Source organism: Bos taurus, chromosome 22 (assembly GCF_002263795.3).
Source record: "Bos taurus isolate L1 Dominette 01449 registration number 42190680 breed Hereford chromosome 22, ARS-UCD2.0, whole genome shotgun sequence".
Lineage (NCBI taxonomy): Eukaryota > Metazoa > Chordata > Mammalia > Artiodactyla > Bovidae > Bos > Bos taurus.
In genome coordinates, this window is record NC_037349.1 from 2879385 (window position 1) to 2900298 (window position 20914).

The 20914-nt window shown below is 37.6% G+C and overlaps 1 protein-coding gene across 4 annotated transcripts in view; it reads left to right on the forward strand.

Moving 5' to 3' along the window:
- ZCWPW2 (zinc finger CW-type and PWWP domain containing 2) overlaps positions 1-20914 on the forward strand; it is a 154388-nt gene that overhangs the window by 85804 nt on the left and 47670 nt on the right. For all 4 annotated transcript variants that reach the window (XM_059879963.1, XM_002696896.7, XM_059879964.1 and 1 more), the window contains one exon: positions 9040-9151. In XM_059879963.1, coding sequence (XP_059735946.1) covers positions 9040-9151 — 112 coding nt within the window. The remainder of the gene's footprint in view (positions 1-9039; positions 9152-20914) is intronic.

The following is a 20914-nucleotide window of genomic DNA, read 5'->3' on the forward strand; positions in this document are numbered from 1 at the left end:
AGTTATTTTGATCTTAAAATCTGGCTGAATTAGAGTAAGCAAATTCCTATTTATGATTTTGAAACCATTATTGCTTCCAGAACTCAATAATTTGAATGGGCTGTCTAAATCATCCAGAACCTGTATTAAAGATGGCAGGTAACAGAGGAGGCAGGTGTTACGAAGCCCAGGCATGTGAAGTGCACAGAGGTTCCTGTGACTATCTTCTAGTTGGCATCAAAGGAATGAGAATGTTCTTACTGTTAAGATTGCTGGTTGCTATTGCAGAAATCCAATTTAAGGAAGACAAGACATCCGTATGATTAACTTCCTACTGAACTTCTTTGAAAGTTGCTTCAGTAGCTTCTTGAAAGCTACTGTAAACAGTAGCTTTGGCCTGATAGGAAATGGGTGTTGCATCACGGGTTGAGTCATTGAGGTACACTGGAAGTTTGAGTGTATAAACAGCAACAGTCAACAGAAATCCTTAAGCAGAGGACTTTACTGGGTGGTGGTGTTGGTCCCCAAACGTTTAGGAGAGATGCCTTTCAAAGGAAAATTATTTTGTATTTCTTTAGGTTACAAAGTCTGTGAATTATCCCCCCATGCTTCTAAAGACATATTATAACTTAAAGTAATAAAATAGTAAGGTAATGGTCAGTATTTAAAGCTGTTTCAATGAATTTATGAAATCTAATACAACAGTCTCAGTACTTACGATTCCAGTTTTCCAGATTTTTAATATATTCTCAACACTGTGTCTGAAAGATACATTTCATAAATTATAAATACTTATATTTGCAGCTAACTTTGTTATTAATATCATCAAAATTTGAATCGACAGTGTTGGATAGTAGCTGCTCTGTGGTATCTATAGGGTTTTAGTGAGGCTCTGCCATCCCCTCAAATAGGTCATATTAAGATGATTTGCTTGAATTTAATTTTAAAATTAGGTAGTATTTTTTTGCATAACACTTAAAGTACTTGAAATTAGACACTATTTTTTTCAAGAAAAAATGCTATTAACATCATAGGATAAATCAGTGGTTCATGAAATACTATACAGATCTGACTTCTTACAAGAAAATGAAGTTTAACATCATCTTAGAAATAATATCAGGGACTTTCCTGGTAGTTCAGTGGTTAAAACTTCGAGCTTTCAATGCAGGAGCTGCAGGTTCAATCCTTGGTCAGAGAGCTAAGATCCCACATGCTGGGCAGTGCAGCCAATAAATAAATAAATAAACTTTAAAAAAAAAAGTAATATCACCATATTATAATGCCAGATAGTCATCATGTTTATACATTTTTCTTTTACTGTTCTAGGGATAATCACATAATTCAGGATTAAAATGTAGCAACCTTTTATTTTCATCTCCAATTTTCTGTCTGGGCTCTGCTCATACCACCATAAACAAAAAATGTCTATTTATAATACTCAAAATAGTTACTGAGCTCCTATTACTTGCACTGATTCTAGGCTCAAAATTTATCAAAACAGACAAAATTTAAATGCCATCAGATGACTTAAATTAGTGGAGTGAGACATGCAGTTAACAAAGTTTTTAAAGACAGATACACTGTGTTAGCTGTTGATGAGTGCCATAGGGAGAAATTAAGGGAGAGCAGTAGACAGGCAGAATGAAGGAGCAGAGCGCCCAGCCAGCGGGGAGAGGAAAGACCACCCGGAGAATCCTGCACTAGGAGATCCTTCGCCACAGCCAACCAGATACCAGGTTGATAATAATTCTTGTTTCGATTATATTTTTCCCTTTAATTTATTCCAAAAAGTGGTCATATTTCTTTTATTCTCATCTCTCAGGGATGTTTTCTGTTGGGATCAAAAGCAGAGCTGACCTGTCTCTTTGACCTGAGCTCCCTGAATCTGGGCATGGGGCAGGCAAGAGCATGCAGGCAGAGAAAATCCTTTCAGACCTGGAAGATGACAAGGGTCCGCCATTACCCTGGGGAATGGAGTACCTCACAAAAGAAGAGCGCAAGGTGCGCTGGGAGGTTGATGGTTTCCAGCCTCAGAAAGGACCCTTTGGGCCTGAAGAAGTTGTGATTGCCTGACTCGAGGGATTTGAATAGAAATGTTATTCATGGAAGCCTTATGGGTTGAGGAGTAATGATCTCTCCTCACTCTTCAGGCACCATCTTTCCCTCCCAATTTACAGGAACCTAGAGAAAGTAAGGGGTGGCCCCAAAATGAGCAAGATCAAATTTCTTATCCTTGTTGGACAAGGACTGGCACATTCAATTTTATTTAGCAAAAATAAGGTCATGTGACATTGTGCACACATTCAAGTTTGAGAAGTGAGATTTATCTTGCTACAACTCCAAGTAATTATTGAGTTGTCCAAAAAATTCATTGAGTTTTTTCTATAAGAGAGAGTATGGAAAGAGAGTATGGAAAAACCCAAATGAACTTTTTGGCCAACCCAATATCTTGATTAATTTTTATGGGGAGAAGCAATCTTAAATACAAAACACAGAAGATACGAATTTCTGCCTGACTGCAGATTTCTCTTCACTGGCCCTATTGGGTAGACAGACACATAGGTATTCTTTGCTTTGAATGTGCTACCTCGTGATATAGAGATAGCACGCATCTTTCTCAGAGAGTCAGAAGTTACTTGGAACAAGATCATATGGGACAGTAGTTAGTTTCAGATGTAACAGCAGAGTGATTTAATTATACATGTATCTATTCTTTTTCAAATTCTTTTCCCATTTAGGTTATTACAGAGTATTGAGCAGAGTTCCCTGTGCTGTACAATATGTCAGTCTCAAACTCCCAACCTGTCCCTCCCCTTTCTCCTACCTAGTAACCATAAATTCATTCTCAAAGTGTTTGAGTCTGTTCCTGTTTTGTGAATAAGTTCATACCACTTTTTTAGATTCTGCATATAAATGATGTCATCTGTGTGTCTGTATGGGACTTACTTCACTTAGTGTGATCATCTCTGGGTCCATCCATGCTGCTGTCCATGGCATTCCTTTTAATGCTGCTAAGTCACTTTAGTGGTGTCCAACTCTGTGCAACCCCATAGACGGCAGCCCACCAGCCTCTGCTGTCCCTGGGATTCTCCAGGCAAGAACCCTGGAGTGGGATTCCTTTTAATAGCTGAGTAGTATTCCATTACAGAGAAGGCAATGGCACCCCACTCCAGTACCCTTGCCTGGAAAATCCCATGGATGGAGGAGCCTGTTAGGCTGCAGTCCATGGGGTCGCTAAGAGTCGGACACGACTGAGCGACTTCACTTGCACTTTTCACTTTCACGCATTGGAGAAGGAAATGGCAACCCACTCCAGTGTTCTTGCCTGGAGAATCACAGGGACTGGGGAGCCTGACAGGCTGCTGTCTATGGGGTCGTACAGAGTCGGACACGACTGAATCAACTTAGCAGCAGCAGTATTCCATTATATGTATGTACTACATCTTCTTTATCATTAAAAAGAACTTTAAAAAACCCCTACAGTTGACCCATGAAAAACTCGAGAGCCAGGGGCATCAACCCTCTGCAGTTGAAAATCTACCTGTAACTTCACAGTGGTCATTGACTAAAGTGACTTAGTACACACGCATGCACCGTGATCATCAAAGTTCACCAGTTCTGCACCCGCAGATTCAACCAACCTTGGGTCATGTAGTATAGCAGGACATATTGAATGAAAACTCTACATAAAAATGCGATTGCAAAGTTCAGACCTGTGCTGTTCAAGGGTCAATTTCTAAAATTTGTAGGAAAATAAAACGTGGAAGAGGGATCGGATCTGTGTCTCCTGAGTCTCCTGCCTTGCAGGCAGATTCTTTACCACTGAGCCAAAAAGAATCTAGGGTAAGCCCAGATATGGGAGAGGGAGTTGGGCCTATAAAATATAGAATTATAATAACTCTCTAGTAGTTAAAGCAGTTTGATTTTAACAGTTATTTGATAGATTAATAGAACAACGTAAAGTTCAAAAGTACTTGAAAATACTTAATGGTAAGGTTGTATTCAAGTAGTTTTTTAAAGGTTGTTATTCATTAATAAATTATATATGTACAGATGGCTAAATTAGTTCTAGAAGGATGAAAAATTTAAGTGAAAAAGAAAACACAATTATACTAACACATAAACTAAAACTAGGAGAAGATATTTGTAGTACATATAGCAAAGGGCTACTTCTTTAACACATAAAAATCTCTTACAAATCAATGAGAATGCAACCAATATAAATATTAACAGGATTTGAACAGTTATTCCATAGAAAGGAAAATATAACTGGCTTTTAGCCTATTATACGGAATGAAGTAAGTCAGAGAAAGACAAATATCAAATATTAATGCCTGTCTATGGAATCTAGAAAGACGGTACTGATGATCCTATTCGTGGGGCAGCAAAGGAGACACAGACATAAAGAACAGACTTTTGAACACAGTAAGGGAAGAAAAGGGCAGGACGATTTGAGGAAATAGCACTGAAATGCAGACATGACCATATGTGAAATGGATAGCCAGTGGGAGGTTTAATGTATGAGGCAGGGAACCCAAAGCCCCTGCCCTGTGACAACCTCAAGGGGTGGCATGGGCAGGGAGATGGGAGGGGGGTTCAAGAGGGAGGGGACATATGTATACTTATGGTTGATTCATGTTGATATATGGCAAAAACCATCATAATATTATAAAGTAATTATCCTTCAATTAAAATTTTAAAAAAGAAAAAATATGAAAAACTGATGAATAAGGTCTGGGAATCTAATGTATAACATGGTGACTATCATTATTAATAATGTTGCTGTGTTATATACTTGACAGTTGCTGAGAGCAGATCTTAAATGTTCTCACCGTACACACAGATAAAGGCTATTATGTGAGTTGATGATATATGTTAACAAACCCTACATGGTAATCATTTCCATATATATATATATATATATATATATACACACACACACACACACATATATATATATATATATCAAATCATTGTGTAGTACTCCTTAAATTTATACAGTTGTCAATTATATATCAATAAAACTGGAAAATGTAAAAAATTACTCAAAATTAAAGAATTTTAGAAATGAAAATTCTAATAGAAAGGAAATACCATTTTTTCCTTAAAAATATTGGCAGAGATCTGAGTTTGGTTACAAGAGTGTTCTCCAGAGTGTGACAAAGCATAATATTCATGGCATTGTAAATTGTGATCACCTCATTCAAGAGTGATTTCACAGTAGCTCCAAAATTTAACTTAAGTTCAATGTCTTAGGAATGTATGCTTCAGTACACTTTAACATGGGTAAGGAGACATACGGACAAAACTTTTTTTTGCAGCATTGTTTCATCTTGCAAAATACTGGAAAAAACCCAAATGTCCATCACAAGGGCATTTGTAAAATAAATAACGGTACGTGTGTACTACCTATTTGGATATACATACATCTACTTCCTCATTCCCTTGGTTATCTATTTTAATTTCTTGGCTTTAAATATGGTGTATGTGTATGTTTCCTCCATTTTATCTGCAGTTCAATTCTCTCTACTGAATTCCCGTATGAGAGTGCTCCTCAGGTATTGTAATGTGTATTCAAAATGTGTGAACTCTTGATCTCTACACCACCCCTATCTCACTTCTTTGACAGCTCCCCTATCTCAGTGGATAGCAAATCCATCCTCTACTTACTTGGTCCCAGAGCCTTAGAGTCATCCTCTCTGTCTCTCTTAACCAATTTCCAGTTGGTTAAGAAGTTAATTATTTTTGGTCTACCTCCAGATTATACCTGGAATCCTACCTCTTGTCACCACAGTGGCTGCTATGACCTGGACTGTACCACATCATGTCTTGCCTGGATGACTGTAGTAGCCAGTCATCCACTCTACACTTGCTTCTGTGGTCTGTTCTCATTAAAGCAAGCAGGATGATCGATTGTTTTAAAGCATTCAATCAAAACAAATTTTATTTTTCTGCTCAGAACTGTGCAGTGACTCCGATTTCACTCAGAGTAAAAGCCAGGAACTCATTGGAGAGTTCCTGCAGTGGCCTGCAAGGACCTCCATGACCTGGTCCCTGTTAATTCTTTGGACATCATTCCCAGTTACTCATTTTCTTTCTCATTCACTCATAACCAGCTTACCTTCCTTGATGCCCCTTGAGTACACTTATATTCTCCTGTCTTAGAGCATCTTTTGTCCGCCCACAGTGCTCTTTCTCAGGATATCTCTGGTAGCTGCTCGACCTCCTTCAGATCCTTGCTTAAATGTCACTTTTTCAATGAGAGTTACCCTGAACCACTTTATTGCCTCACCTTTTCTTTATTACAGAATACTTACAGCCTCTTAAACTAGAGCCTTTATGTATTTGTTATGCTTACTTCACCGGTTAGATTGTAAGCTTCATTTGTTTTCTTCAGTGATAGATCCTGAGGGTCTGAAATACATTGAATAAATCTATAAAGAGATTAAAAATAAAAGATTACAAGCATTTAAAAAAAATCTGCAAGGTACAAATAGAAAAACTCAAAGTATATAGCTATTCATAGCATTCTGTAAAAATAGATATTTAAGTGATGTAAATGCTTGTAGGTGGATACAGTGTCTCTGGAAGACTGTGAAAGAAACTGGTAATTTGGGGTGCCTTTGGGAAAAACAGTACGGGGGTGGACAGGAGGGCACATTCTACACTTTTAGAATCGCTTCTTCAATCAAAGAACAAACTAACTGAAAATACATTGCATATCTGAGCCTTATTCTGAAATTCAAAATTCTTTGTACAAGAGTTTGAGTTCTTTGGAAGATGTGTAATTGTAATATTACCACTAGGTGGCACATACTTACTGATAAATTCTTAAAGATTCTCAGACACAGGATTAAAAATTGCTTTTTAGTTCCCCAGACTCACCAGGGTTTAATTTTGGAATATTTTGCATCGGTTTTCTTGAGAAATTTCCTTAACTTTAGTTGTTTAGTGCTGTAACAGCTTCCCAGGTGGCTCAGTGGTAAAGAATCCTCCTGCAGGAGATCGGGGGTTCAGTCCTTGGGTCAGGAAGATCCCCTGGAAGACGGCATGGCAACCCACTCTAGTATTCTTGCCCGGAGAGTCCCATGGACAGAGGAGCCTGGCGGGCTGCAGTGCATGGGGTCTCAAAGAGTTGGACCTGACTGAGCAACTGAGCGTACACACACGTAACAGCTTATAGGTGATTTTTCATTATCTATAAATTATTTTTAAAATCTTTTAAATTAATTTATTTTTGGCTGGACTGGGTCTTCGCTGCTTTGCACAGGCTTTCTATAGTTGTGGTGAGCAAAGGCTACTCTTCGCTGAGTTGTGGGGCCTTCTCATTGAGGTGGCTTTTCTTTCTGCGCAGCACAGGCTCTAGACGCAGCCTTCAGCGGTTGCGGCACACAGGCTCGGTGGTTGCCTCACAGGCTCAGTAGTTGCCTTTGTGGGGTTAGTTGCTCTGTGGCAAGTGGAATCGTCCCAAACCAGGGATTAAAACCGTGTCCCCTACACTGGCAGGTGAGTTCTTATCCATTGCACCTCCAGAAAGTTACCATGAAAGTGAAAGTCACCGTCATGTCCGACTCTTTGCGACCCCATGGACTATGCAGTCCATGGAATTCTCTAGGAATTCTCTAGGCCAGAATACTCCAGGGAAGCCCAAGAATACTGGAGTGGGTAGCCCATCCCTTCTCCAGCAGATCTTCCAGACCCAAGAATCCAACCAGGGTCTCCTGCATTGCAGGCAGATTCTTTACCCACTGAGCTATCAGGAAGGCACCACCAGGCAAGTCCTATAAATGTTTAACTTAGCATCTTTATAACATTTGAAAAGCAAAAATGTTTTAAATCTGCAAATGTTGTTATAGCTTATTCTTAAATTAGTTTAAATTATCTGATATTTTTTGAATTGTATCTGTCTGTCTTTTCTTTTTTCCTATGAAATAACCTAATAAGTGAAATTCAGGTATTCTGTGTACAAAAATCTATTGTTTGATTTACAAAAATAGATTTTTGTTTGATTGTATTTTTTCACTACTTTTATGGCAAATAGTGTCCAGTACCACATGCAATTTAACACCTGTGTTCTTTTTGGAGCTGAAGTTTGCAAAAATAAAATGATGGCATGCATTTTATAAATTGTAAATTTTTTAAGCATCATAAAAACCTTTTAGGGACAAGCTCTAAAATAACATTGGCAAAATTACTAGGCCATATAATTTTTACAGTCATTTTTAACCTAAAGATTCTTTTATTCCATTTTTCTTTTCAAATTAAAATTTCCAGCTGTTATTTTTTTAAATATTTCAGCTATGCTACATGGCATGTGGGATCTTAGTTCCCAAACCATGATCAAACCCATCCCCCCTGTTTTGGCAGCATGGTGTCTTAACCACTGGACCACCAGGGAAGTCTCTCAAGTTATATTTTTTAAAAATTGAATATATATTTAGAAAAAGAACTGTATTCAAGTAGAATAACATATATTGATCACTTATTATGCCAGAAAACTCTCTCATCTATTATTCCTTTAATACTTACTGAATTTAATACTTATTGTTTCCTTTAATACTAAATGGTGATTGCATTAGCCACGCTTTACAGGTGAAGAAATTGGGCATAGAAAGTTTCAAAAAATTGTATGAATATGCCAGCTATCTGCTGTAACACCAAAACTGGATGTGAATGGAATTAGTTTTACTACAGTAAGAAACTATGCCTTTCAGTTTTTATCATTACATTACCATTGCCTTGTTACTTAAAGAGGAATCAAAATTATTCTTATAAAATGTATTAATATTCACTACTTTGTTACACTGGTGGTCTTAGCTATCTGTAACTAAGTCTGAGATAAATCATATTAAAATATCTTAGTGAATTGAGACTCTGACCCTTTTGGCTATTAACATACAAAATTTCCCCAACTTTGCTATATTCTAAAATATACCAAAAAATAATAATCAAAGTCTAGAGTATTGTGCAGTGCTTAGTTTTAGTTCAAGCTCAACAGCTGAACCTGTTAAAAAAAATACACTTAAAGATGAATCTTACTATTTTTCTGTCTTTCTTTAGCCAGAAAAATGTAAGAAAAATAAGTGGTATAAGAGTGCCCTACAAGAAGCATACCTCCTGTATGGATGTTCTCACGAGCAAAGGCTGGAAAGATGCTACCTATCAAAACAGGGTACGTGCACTGTTTATTCTTCACCACCACAAAACAAGGATGTATTCAAGAGTGTCTTTCCAAAACATGTTTGCACATTTTAAAATCTCTCTTTCCGTTTCACAGGAGAATAGTATATCTTTGTCCAATGAAAATTTATTCTTATATGGATTAATAGTATTTATTTTTTGCCCTCTGAAACTGTTTTCCCAGACTAAACATGCAATCCATTTTTTAAAATTAATTTCTGTTGGCGCATAGCTGCTTTACAATGTTGTATTATTTTCTGCTGTGCAGCAAAGTGAATCAGCTATATATATACATATATTCCCTCTTTTTCAGATTTCTTTCCCATTTAAGTCACCACAGAGGACTGAGAAGAGTTCCGTGTGCTAGATTCTCATTAGTTGTCTATTTTATGCACAGTATCAATAGTGTATATACGTCAACCCCAATCTCCCAATTCATCCCACCCCCAGCATCTCCCCTCGGTAACTGTAAATTTGTTTTCTACATCTGTAGTTTCTGTTTCTACTTTGCAAATAAGTTCATCTCTACCATTTTTCTAGATCCATGTAAAGCGATATCAATATAATATTTGTTTTTCTCTTTCTGACTTACTTCACTCTGTATTATAGTCTCTAGATCCATCCATGTCTCTGCAAATGTCACTTTTTCATTCCTTTTTATGGCTGAGTAGTATTCTTTTGTCTCTTCTTTATCTATTCCTCTGTTGATGGACATTTAGGTTGTTGACTTCCCTGGTGGCTCAGCTGGTAAAGTGTCTGCCTACAATGTGGGAGACCTGGGTTCAATCCCTGGGTCGGGAAGATCTCCTGGAGAAGGAAATGGCAACCCACTCCAGTATTCTTGCCTTGAAAATCCCATGGGCAGAGGAGCCTGCTTTAAGTTCTAAAGCAGACCATGGAGTCACAAAGAGTCGGACATGACTGAGTGACTTCACGTTCATGTCTTGGCTCATGTAAATAGTGCTACAAAGAACACTGAGGTGCATGCTTCTTTTCAGATTATAGTTTTCTCTAGATATATGTCCAGAATGGGATTGCTGGATCATATGGTAGCTCTATTTTTAGTTTTATAAGGAGCTTCCAATCCTGTTCTCCATAGTGGCTGCACTAATTTACATTCCCACCAAAAGTATAGGAGGGTTCCCTTTTCTCTACACCCTGTCCAACATTTATTATTTGTAGACTTGCTGATGATGGCCATTCTTACCAGTGTGAGGTGATAATTCATGGTAGTTTTGATTTGTGTTTCTAAGTCGCTCTGTGTCCCAGTCATGTCTGACTCTTTGCAACCCCGTGGACTGTAGCCTACTAGGCTTCTCCGTCCATGGGATTCTCCAGGCAAGAATACTGGAGTGGGTTACCATTTCCTTCTCCAGGGGATCTTCCCGACCCAGGGATTGAACCCAGGTCTCCTGCATTGGAGGCAGACGCTTTAACCTCTGAGCCACCAGGGGAGCCCAATAATTAGTTATGCTGAGCATCTTTTCATGTGTTGTTTGGCTATCTGTATGTCCTTTTGGAGTAGTGTCTATTTAGCGAGCACTCTATTTAAATGTAGGTGTTTTAATTAGTGCTTCTGTCATCTATATTCTTAACCTTTCTACATAGATTCTCTTATGTATTTCAAAGCATTTATTTCAAAATTAGAAGCTATGGCTTTAAAATATATTCCTTGAGTGAAACTTTTATTTGGATATGCTATATTATTTTAGAACAAAGTATTTTTCAAAATGTTTTTTTTTTTTTAAATTCAAGGCAAAGATAAAAAGTGATCTTTAACTTCTTTAATTAGGTAAAAAAGTATAATATTTCAAAGCATCCTCAAAGTTCTCTTGAATCGTAAATATTGTGGTTTATGGGTAGCTTTTTAAATGAATTCATAGGGTTTGTAGCAGCTATAATATATTTTTAACTCTAAAAAGAATTTAATATTTGCATGGAAATGATTTTTCAATAAATAAATACATTAAATTTTTTTCTGCTTAGTGATCATAAAAAGGATATTTTTTTTTTTCCTTACAAGGTACCTTCTGATTTTCTCCACCTTAAGTTCTAAAGCAGATTTTTCTAAGGGAGGATCTGGTCTTTTGTGCTTACTGAATTTTAAAGTAAGACTGATATTTTTTCTCCTGTAGAAAAGTTTAAAACATGTATAAAAACATTTTATTTGAGAAAAAGTTTAAATATTAACCTAGCCACCTAAGTTTAGATTTTAAAGCATATAAATAGATTTGAAAAGAATGGAAAAAGAATGATAAGCAAACTCCTGTGGTCAAGACTTTTATTACCACAAATGTGATTTTATTCCTTGAGCTGAAAATATAATGTCTCTGTTTATTAGCAATAAAGGTTGAACTCACTTTAGTGTCACAAATACAATTTTATGCTTTGCATGGGCTATACATTTGTTTGTGTAACCAGAATAAACTGAAATATTTAGTTTTTTAAACATTAATATTTTGTAGTAATGTATAGTCTTTTACTTTTGAAAGTTGTATTGCAGCCATTTCCCACTAGAGTGACCTGGTCTCGGTAAGTTATTTTGCCTTTGCTGTTGTTGTGTGTGCCAGGGTGTTGATGTCTGCATCCTTTGGCATTCTTACTCGTCCGGAGACCTGGAACGGGGTTATTTCTGATTGATTTTGCAGCAACAAACCATTTTCTTGATGAAAGTCTGATGGTTTTTACATGCAGAATTTGTATAATTCAGCCTGATTATAGACAGCCATGTGCCTAAGGACTCTCATTTTGTGCCTGAAGTATCCCAAATTGACGGGCGTGAACAGACTTCTAGGAGTTAAGTCTTTGCGTCACAGGCTCACTCCCTCTTTACTGCCTCCAAAAGAGAATTTAGTCCTGTGCCTGCTTGGCTTCTAGAGTGGATTCTAGGAGGTATACAGCTTCTTACTGTATTCAAAGTAGGTTTGAGAGATAATTAACCATTATTCAAATATTTTACAGGAGGTCAGTTACTTAAAAGGTTAGTTGCTTAGAGGCAAACCATTTATTTCATTCCAGTAGCTGTGAGGATTTCTCTACTACCAATTATATTCCATTGTTTGTGTGTACCAGTTTATTTATCCACTCACCCATTGAAAACATCCTGGTTGCTTCCAGGTTTTCAGTTCAGTTCAGTCGCTCAGTCGTGTCTGACTCTTTGTGACCCCATGAATCACAGCATGCCAGGCCTCCCTGTCGATCACCAACTCCCAGGGTTCACCCAAACTCATGCCTATCGAGTCGGTGATGCCATCCAGCCATCTCATCCTCTGTTGTCCCCTTTCCTCCTGCCCCTAATCCCTCCCAGCATCAGAGTCTTTTCCAGTGAGTCAACTCTTCACATGAGGTGGCCAAAGTATTGGAGTTTCAGCTTCAGCATCAGTCCTTCCAGTGAACACCCAGGACCTTTAGAATGGACTGGTTGGATCTCCTTGCAGTCCAAGGGACTCTCAAGAGTCTTCTCCAACACCACAGTTCAAAAGCATCAATTCTTTGGCGCTCAGCTTTCTTTCTAACCCTAACTTCCCTCTCATATGGTTGTAAATAAAAATTTTAACATCTCTTACGATTCATGGTGCATAACCACCTCTACTCATTTGGAACATTTTTATTTTCTACCTGAAGCTCCTCTTTTATACTTTAAAAATATGATGTGGATATAGTTCAGAAGAGAAGTAAAGGTCCTTTTAATTATCCAAATCTACATTTCCTGTTAACTGCTTTTCACTCTGTATGTCAGGGTTCTTACATGCAGAGATTTCTGAAGGGAGGAAATTAAACTTTCTCACTAGGGAGAATTCAGCTCTTAGAAAATAGTAAATGCTGCTGAAGTTGAACACAGACTTACTGTTATTAACAGAGAAATCACTAGTGATTGCTATGTTTGAAAGTATTACATCAGCACTTTCCTTTGACATTGAATTAGAGTTCTATTGCACTGGGAGACAGCTCCACAACGTTTGAATGTGAAGAGTTCTTGAACAGCAGTTTGGATGTTTCTGTTCCCAATTCATCTCCCTGCTGGATGTTTTACTTAAGAATTGCTTACGTTTTGAGAAGAAACATGAGTTCTGTTCTATTCTCATTAACTCTCAATATATGATCAGGGTCCTTTGGATCCAATTTTAGTCTTTTTGTGCAGTTTTAGCTATTTGTACAGATTAGCATTTCATTGTGATTTTTATTATTGTCAGAGGTCTTCAAAAGAACAGGGAAATTTTTTTTGATTCAACAAAGCATGTTCTATATTGTAACTACTACCAGGTCTCACTGGGCCCTTAAATCTGAAATGCATTGTGGAATTTCAACCATCTTATTTTTCCCTCTCGGAATATTTTGCTATTTTATCATTGCTCATCAATTATTCCCAACTGTTTGAAAGACAAATAATTATTTAAATGGAAGAATGATGAAATCACTTGAAAAGATGAGACAATAGTGAAATATATCATTGACAAACTATTTTTCCTAGTATTACAAGGCTTAAGATCTCTCCCTCACTCTCTCTCTAACACACACACACACACACACACATGCACACACACACACACACACATCAATTAGCTAAAATGGAAGAGAACATTGTTATCTAAAATCTACCAGACATTGTTTTAGGAACTTTATTTTATGTAGATTATATTATTTAAATCACAGTATACCAATATATTACTCCTGCTTTATCAGTTAAGAAACTAAAGATCTGAGTGACAACATGTAATATTTTATATTTTACATTGTCTAGTATAGTGACTTATGCCATGTAAATATTCTGTGTGTTTCAGTTAATTATATTAATTTGTTTGGGTACAATGTATATTTCAGATCCATATAATATTTTGCATAAAATCCATATACATTTATTAAATGTAAAAAAATTGAGCACCTGCTGCATTGAAAAGTGGTCCCTGCCTCAAGGCACATCCTAGCCTTGCAGAGTGCTTAGATATATATCGAAGAAGCTGTAAGACAAGGGAAAAAGTTCTGTGACCTAAGATGACTATGAATTTGCAAAAGAGGTGGGTATTTCTCCTAGCTGAAGAATCGTCTATGGTGGTGGGTCATCTTGTACGTTCATCAGGAAGGAAACATATATTCCAGAAGAAGGGGTTATTTCAAGCACCAGCTGAACATAGGAAAAAGGGAAATTTACACATGGCAGCCAGTTGTAGGTATAAATACAATAACCTACTCCTCTAATTTTCTGTTTTGTGAAAATAATTTTTTACTGCAAAATTGGCTTTTAGATGGCAAAAATTTATTTACTCTTATCCTTTTTGTTTTACATGCTCATTGTGATTATATTCCCGTATTGATAAATCTTTTTCGTTTCTTTCTTAAATTTTAATTTTAATTGAAGGATAACTGCTTTACCACTAGTGTTATGTTGGTTTCTACCGTACAGCAACATGAATCAGCTGTATGTGTGTGCTTAGTCACTTAGTCGTATTTGACTCTTTGCAACTTCATGGGCTGTAGCCTGCCAGGCTCCTCTGTTCATGGTATTCTCCAGGCAAGAATACTGGGGTGGGTAGCCATTCCCTTCTCTAGGACATCTTCCTGACCCAGGGATTGAACCCAGGTCTCCTGCATTGCAGGAGGATTCTTTACCGTTTGAGGCACCAGGGAAGCTCTAGGTATACACATATCCCCTCCCTCTTGAGCCTCCCTCCCAGCCCACCATCTCACCTTTCTAGGTCTTAACAGAGCACCAGGCTGAGCTCCCTGTGTTATATAGCAACTTCTCTCTGGCTGTGTATTTACGTGTGGTAAAGTATATATTTCAAAGCTACTCTCTCATCTTATCCTTGCCTTCTGCCACTGTGTCCACAAGTCTGTCTCTACATCTCTGTCTATTCCTGCCATGCAAATAGGTTAATCAGTACCATTTTTCTAGATTTCATATATATGCATTAATATATGACAATTGTTTTTCTCTTTCTGACTTATTTCACACTGTATAACAGGCTCTAGGTTCATCTACGTCAGTTCAACTGACTCAAATTCATTCCTTTTTATGGCTGAGTAATATTCCATTGTATATATCTACCACAATTTCTTTATCCATTCATCTGTTGATGGACATCTAGATTGCTTCCATGTCCTGTCTATTGTTAGTAGTGCTGCAGTGAACATTGGGTACAAGTGCCTTTTTGAATTATTATTTTCTCAGGGTATATGCCCAGTAGTGGGATCACAGGTTCATATTGTTGTTGTTGTTGTTCAGGCACTAAGTCCTGTTTGACTCTTTGCAACCCCATGGACCACAAAACACCAGGCTTCCTTGTCCTTCATTATGTCCCAGAGCTTGCTCAAACTCATGTCCATTGAGTCAGTGATGCCATCCAACCATCTCATCTTCTGTCGCCCCCTTTTCCTCCTGCCCTCAATCTTTCCTAGCATCAGGGTCTTCACATCAGTTGACCAAAGTATTAGAGGTTCAGCTTCAGCATCAGTCCTTCCAATGAATATTCAGGGTTGATTTCTTTTAGGATTGACTGGTTTGATCTCCTTGATGTCCATGGGATTCTCATGAGTCTTCTCTTGCACCACAATTCAAAAGCATTAATTCTTTGATGCTCAGCCTTGATGGTCCAGCTGTCACATTGACACATGACTACTGAAAGAAACATATGTTTGTCTGTACAGTTCCTTTGACTGTACAGACCTTTGTTAGAAAAGTGATGTCTCTGCTTTTAATACACTGTCTAGGTTTGTCATAGCTTTTCTTCCAAGGAGCTAGCATCTTTTAATTTCAGAGGTCATATGGTAGCTTCATTCCTAGTTTTCTAAGAAATTTCTGTACTGTTCTCCATAATGGCTGTATCAATTTACATTCCCACCAACAGTGCAGGAAGGTTCTCTTTTCTCCACATCCTCTCCAGTATTTATTGTTTGTTAGCCGTCTGTATGTCTTCTTTGGAGAAATGTCGGTTTAGGTCTTCTGCCCATTTTTTAATTGGGTTGTTTGCTTTTCTGATATTGAGCTGCATGAGCTGCTTGTATATTCTGGAATTTAATCCTTTGTCAGTTGCTTCTTTTGCAGTTATTTTCTTCCATTCTGAGGGTTGTCTTTTCATCTTGTTTATAGATTCTTTACTGTGCAAAAGCTTTTAAGTTTAATTAGGTCCCATTTGTTTATTTCTGTTCTTATTTCCATTATTCTTGGAGGTGAGTCAAAGAGGATCTTGCTGTGATTTATGTCAAAAAGTGTTCTGCCTACATTTTCTTTTTAAGAGTTATATAGTTTGGGCTTATATTAGGGTCTTTAATCCATTTTGAGTTTATTTTTGTGTATGGTGTTATGAAGTGTTCTAATTTCATTCTTTTACACATAGCTGCCCAGTTTTCCCATACCACTTGTTAAAAAAGCTATCTTTCCATTGTATATTCTTGCCTGCTTTGTCAAAGATAAGGTGCCCATAGGTGTGTGTGTTTTATTGTAGGCTTTCTGTCTTGTTCCAGTGATTCATATTTCTGTTTTTGTGCCAGTACCATACTATCTTGATTACTATAGCTTTGTTGTACAGTCTGAAATCAGGACCATCGATTCTTCCAGCTCCATTTTTCTTTCTCAAGATTGCTTTGGCTATTTGGGGTCTTTAGTGTTTTCATACAAATTGTCAAATATTTTGTTCTAGTTCTGTGAAAAATGCCGTTGGTAATTTGATAGGGATTGTATTGAGTTTGTAGATTGCTTTGGCTAGTATAGTCATTTTCACAATGTTAATTCTTCCAATCCTAGAATGTGATATATCTCTCCATCTGTTTGTGTCATCTTTGATTTCTTTCATCACTATCATAGTTTTCTGTATACAGGTCTTTTGCAGGTTTTTATCCCAGGAATAAACCTACGTAAGGAGAGAAATTAAGGAAATAATCCCATTCGCCATTGCAACAAACAGAATAAAATACCTAGGAATATTTCTTTAAATTTCAAAGGTCGTATGGTAACTTCATTCTTAGTTTTCTAAGGAATTTCCATATTGTTCTCCATAGTGGCTGTATCAATTTACATTCCCACCAACAGTGCAAGAAGGTTCTCTTTTCTCCACATCCTCTCCAGCATTTATTGTTTGTAGATTTTTTGATGATTACCATTCTGACCAATGTGAGGTGATACCTCATTGTAGTTTTGATTTGCGTTTCTCTCATGATGAGTGATGTAGAGCATCTTTTGGTGTGTCTTTTAGCCATCTGTGTGTCTTTTTTGGAGAAATGTCAGTTTAGGTCTTCTGTCCATTTTCTGATTGGGTTGTTTGCTTTTCTGATATTGAACTACTTGTGTCTGCTGGAGATTATTCCTTCATCAGTTGGAATATTCCTGGGTATTTTATTCTGTGTGTTGCAATGACGAATGGGATTGTTTCCTTAATTTCTCTTTCTGATTTTTCATTATTAGTGTATAGGAATGCAAACAATTTCTATGTATTAATTTTGTATCCTGAGACTTTACTAAATTCATTGATAAGCTCTAGTAATTTTCTGGTGGCATCTTTAGGATTTTCTGTGTGCATACATTATCTTGTCATCTGTAGACAGTAAGAGTTTTACTTCTTTTCCAATCCAGATTCCTTTTATTTGTTTTTCTTCTCTGATTGCCGTGACTAGGACTTCCAAAACTATGTTGAATAACAGTGGTGAGAGTGGGCCCTCTTTCTTGTTCCTGATCTTAGAGGAAATGCTTTCAGTTTTTCACCAAAAGAAATAATGTTTGCTGTGGGTTTGTTGTACTTGGCCCTTGTTATGTTGAGGTAGGTTCCTTCTCTTTCATTTTCTGGAGAGATTTTTTTTTTTTTAACATAAATGGGTATTGAATTTTGTTGAAAGATTTTTCTAAATCTATTGAGATTATCATGTGATTTTTATCTTTTATCAGAAGCCTTTTATCTTTTAATTTGTTAATATGGTGTATCACACTGATTTGCATATGTTGAAGTATCCTTGCATCCCATGGATAAACCCCACTTGATCATGGTGTATGATCCTTTTAACATGTTGTTAGATTCTTTTTGCTAGTATTTTGTTGAGGATTTTTACATCTATATTCATGGATGATATTGGCCTGAAGTTTTCTTTTTTTGTGATTTCCTTGTCTGGTTTTGGTACCAGGGTGATGGTGGCCTCGTAAAATGAGTTTGGGAGTATTTGCTTCCCTCTGCAATTTTTGGGAAGAATTTGAACAGGATAGAATTCACCTATGAAGCCTTCTGGCGCTGGTCTTTTGTTTGTTGGAAGATTTTTGATCAATTTCATTTTCAGTGCTTGTCATAGTTTTTGTCATCTCATGTTTTTTTTTTTTTTTTTTTGATGGGTGGGTCTGTGTTCCTTTCTTACTAGTTGTTTGGCCTGAGGTTTCTAGCAGTGGAGTTTGTGGGCACTTGGGTGAAGTGGGGTGTTGGTGTTGAGATGTGGACCTCTGGGATACCTCATCCTGATTAATATTCCCTGGGGCCTGATATTCTGTGTTAGTCTAGCAGTTTGGAATCACTGCTCCCACCACAGGAGCTCAGGCCTGTTTCCTGGCCTTTGAGCTGGGATCCTGCAAGATGCAAGGTGCAGCAAAAGAAGAAAAAAAGAAAATAGAAAAGTAAAAAGGGAGCAGATCAATAACAAATAATAAAATAAAAAATAAATTTAAAATACTAACAGATATGTTAGAAAAGATATAAATCTATATGAAACAGGCTCTGGAGGGTAAAACCAAACTTCAGTAGCAAAGAAGAAAATAATAATAAAAAATAAAAAGGAGCAGAACAATAACAAAGAATAAAAAATAAAACGGATTTAGAAAACTAACAGATATATCAGAAAAAATAAGAGTATATATGAAACAACCCCTGGAGGGTAAAACCAGACTCCAGTAGCAAAGAAAGAAAAAGTATATGTGTGTGTGTGTGTGTGTGTGTGTGTGTGTGTATACAAATAGCTGTGAAAAGAAGAGAAGCGAAAAGCAAAGGAGAAAAGGAATGATATAAACATCTGAATGCAGAGTTCCAAAGAATAGCAAGAAGAGATAAGAAAGCCTTCTTCAGCGATCAATGCAAAGAAATAGAGGAAAACAACAGAATGGGAAAGACTCGAGATCTCTTCAAGAAAATCAGAGATACCAAAGGAACATTTCATGCAAAGATGGGCTCGATAAAGGACAGAAATGGTATGGACTTAACAGAAGCAGAAGATATTAAGAAGAGATGGCAAGAATACACAGAAGAATTGTACAAAAAAGATCTTCACGACCCAGATGATCATGATGGTGTGATCACTGATATAGAGCCAGGCATCCTGCAATATGAAGTCAAGTGGGCCTTAGAAAGCATCACTACAAACAAAGCTAGTGGAGGTGATAGAATTCCAGTTGAGCTATTCCAAATCCTGAAAGATGATGCTGTGAAAGTGCTGCACTCAATATGCCAGCAAATTTGGAAAACTCAGCAGTGGCCACAGGACTGGAAAAGGTGAGTTTTCATTCCAATCTGAAAGAAAGGCAATGCCGAAGAATGCTCGAATTACCGCACAATTGCACTCGTCTCACATGCTAGTAAAGTAATGCTTAAAATTCTCCAAGGCAGGCTTCAGCAATTTGTGAACCGTGAACTTCCTGATGTTCAAGCTGGTTTTAGAAAAGGCAGAGGAACCAGAGATCAAATTGCCAACATCCGCTGGATCATGGAAAAAGCAAGAGAGTTCCAGAAAAACATCTATTTCTGCTTTATTGACTATGCCAAAGCCTTTGACTGTGTGGATCACAATAAACTGGAAAATTCGGAAAGAGATGGGAATACCAGACCACCTGATCTGCCTCTTGAGAAATTTGTATGCAGGTCAGGAAGCAACAGTTAGAACTGGGCATGGAACAACAGACTGGTTCCAAATAGGAAAAGGAATACGTCAAGGCTGTATATTGTCACCCTGTTTATTTAACTTATATGCAGAGTACATCATGAGAAACGCTGGACTGGAAGAAACACAAGCTGGAATCAAGATTGCTGGGAGAAATATCAATAACCTCAGATATGCAGGTGACACCACCCTTATGGCAGAAAGTGAAGAGGAACTCAAAAGCCTCTTGATGAAGGTGAAAGTAGAGAGTGAAAAAGTTGGCTTAAAGTTCAACATTCAGAAAACGAAGATCATGGCATCCGGTCCCATCACTTCATGGGAAATAGATGGGGAAACAGTGGAAACAGTGTCAGACTTTATTTTTCTGGGCTCCAAAATCACTGCAGATGGTGACTGCAGCCATGAAATTAAAAGACACTTAGTCCTTGGAAGGAAAGTTATGACCAACCTAGATAGCATATTCAAAAGCAGAGACATTACTTTGCCAACAAAGGTTTGTCTAGTCAAGGCTATGGTTTTTCCTGTGGTCATGTATGGATGTGAGAGTTGGACTGTGAAGAAGGCTGAGCGCCGAAGAATTGATGGTTTTGAACTGTGGTGTTGGAGAAGACTCTTGAGAGTCCCTTGGACTGCAAGGAGATCCAACCAGTCCCTTCTGAAGGAGATCAGCCCTGGGATTTCTTTGGAAGGAATGATGCTAAAGCTGAAACTCCAGTACTTTGGCCACCTCATGCAAAGAGTTGACTCATTGGAAAAGACTCTGATGCTGGGAGGGGTTGGGGGCAAGAGGACAAGGGGACGACAGAGGATGAGATGGCTGGATGGCATCACTGACTTGATGGACGTGAGTCTGAGTGAACTCCAGGAGTTGGTGATGGACAGGGAGGCCTGGCGTGCTGCGATTCATGGGGCAAAG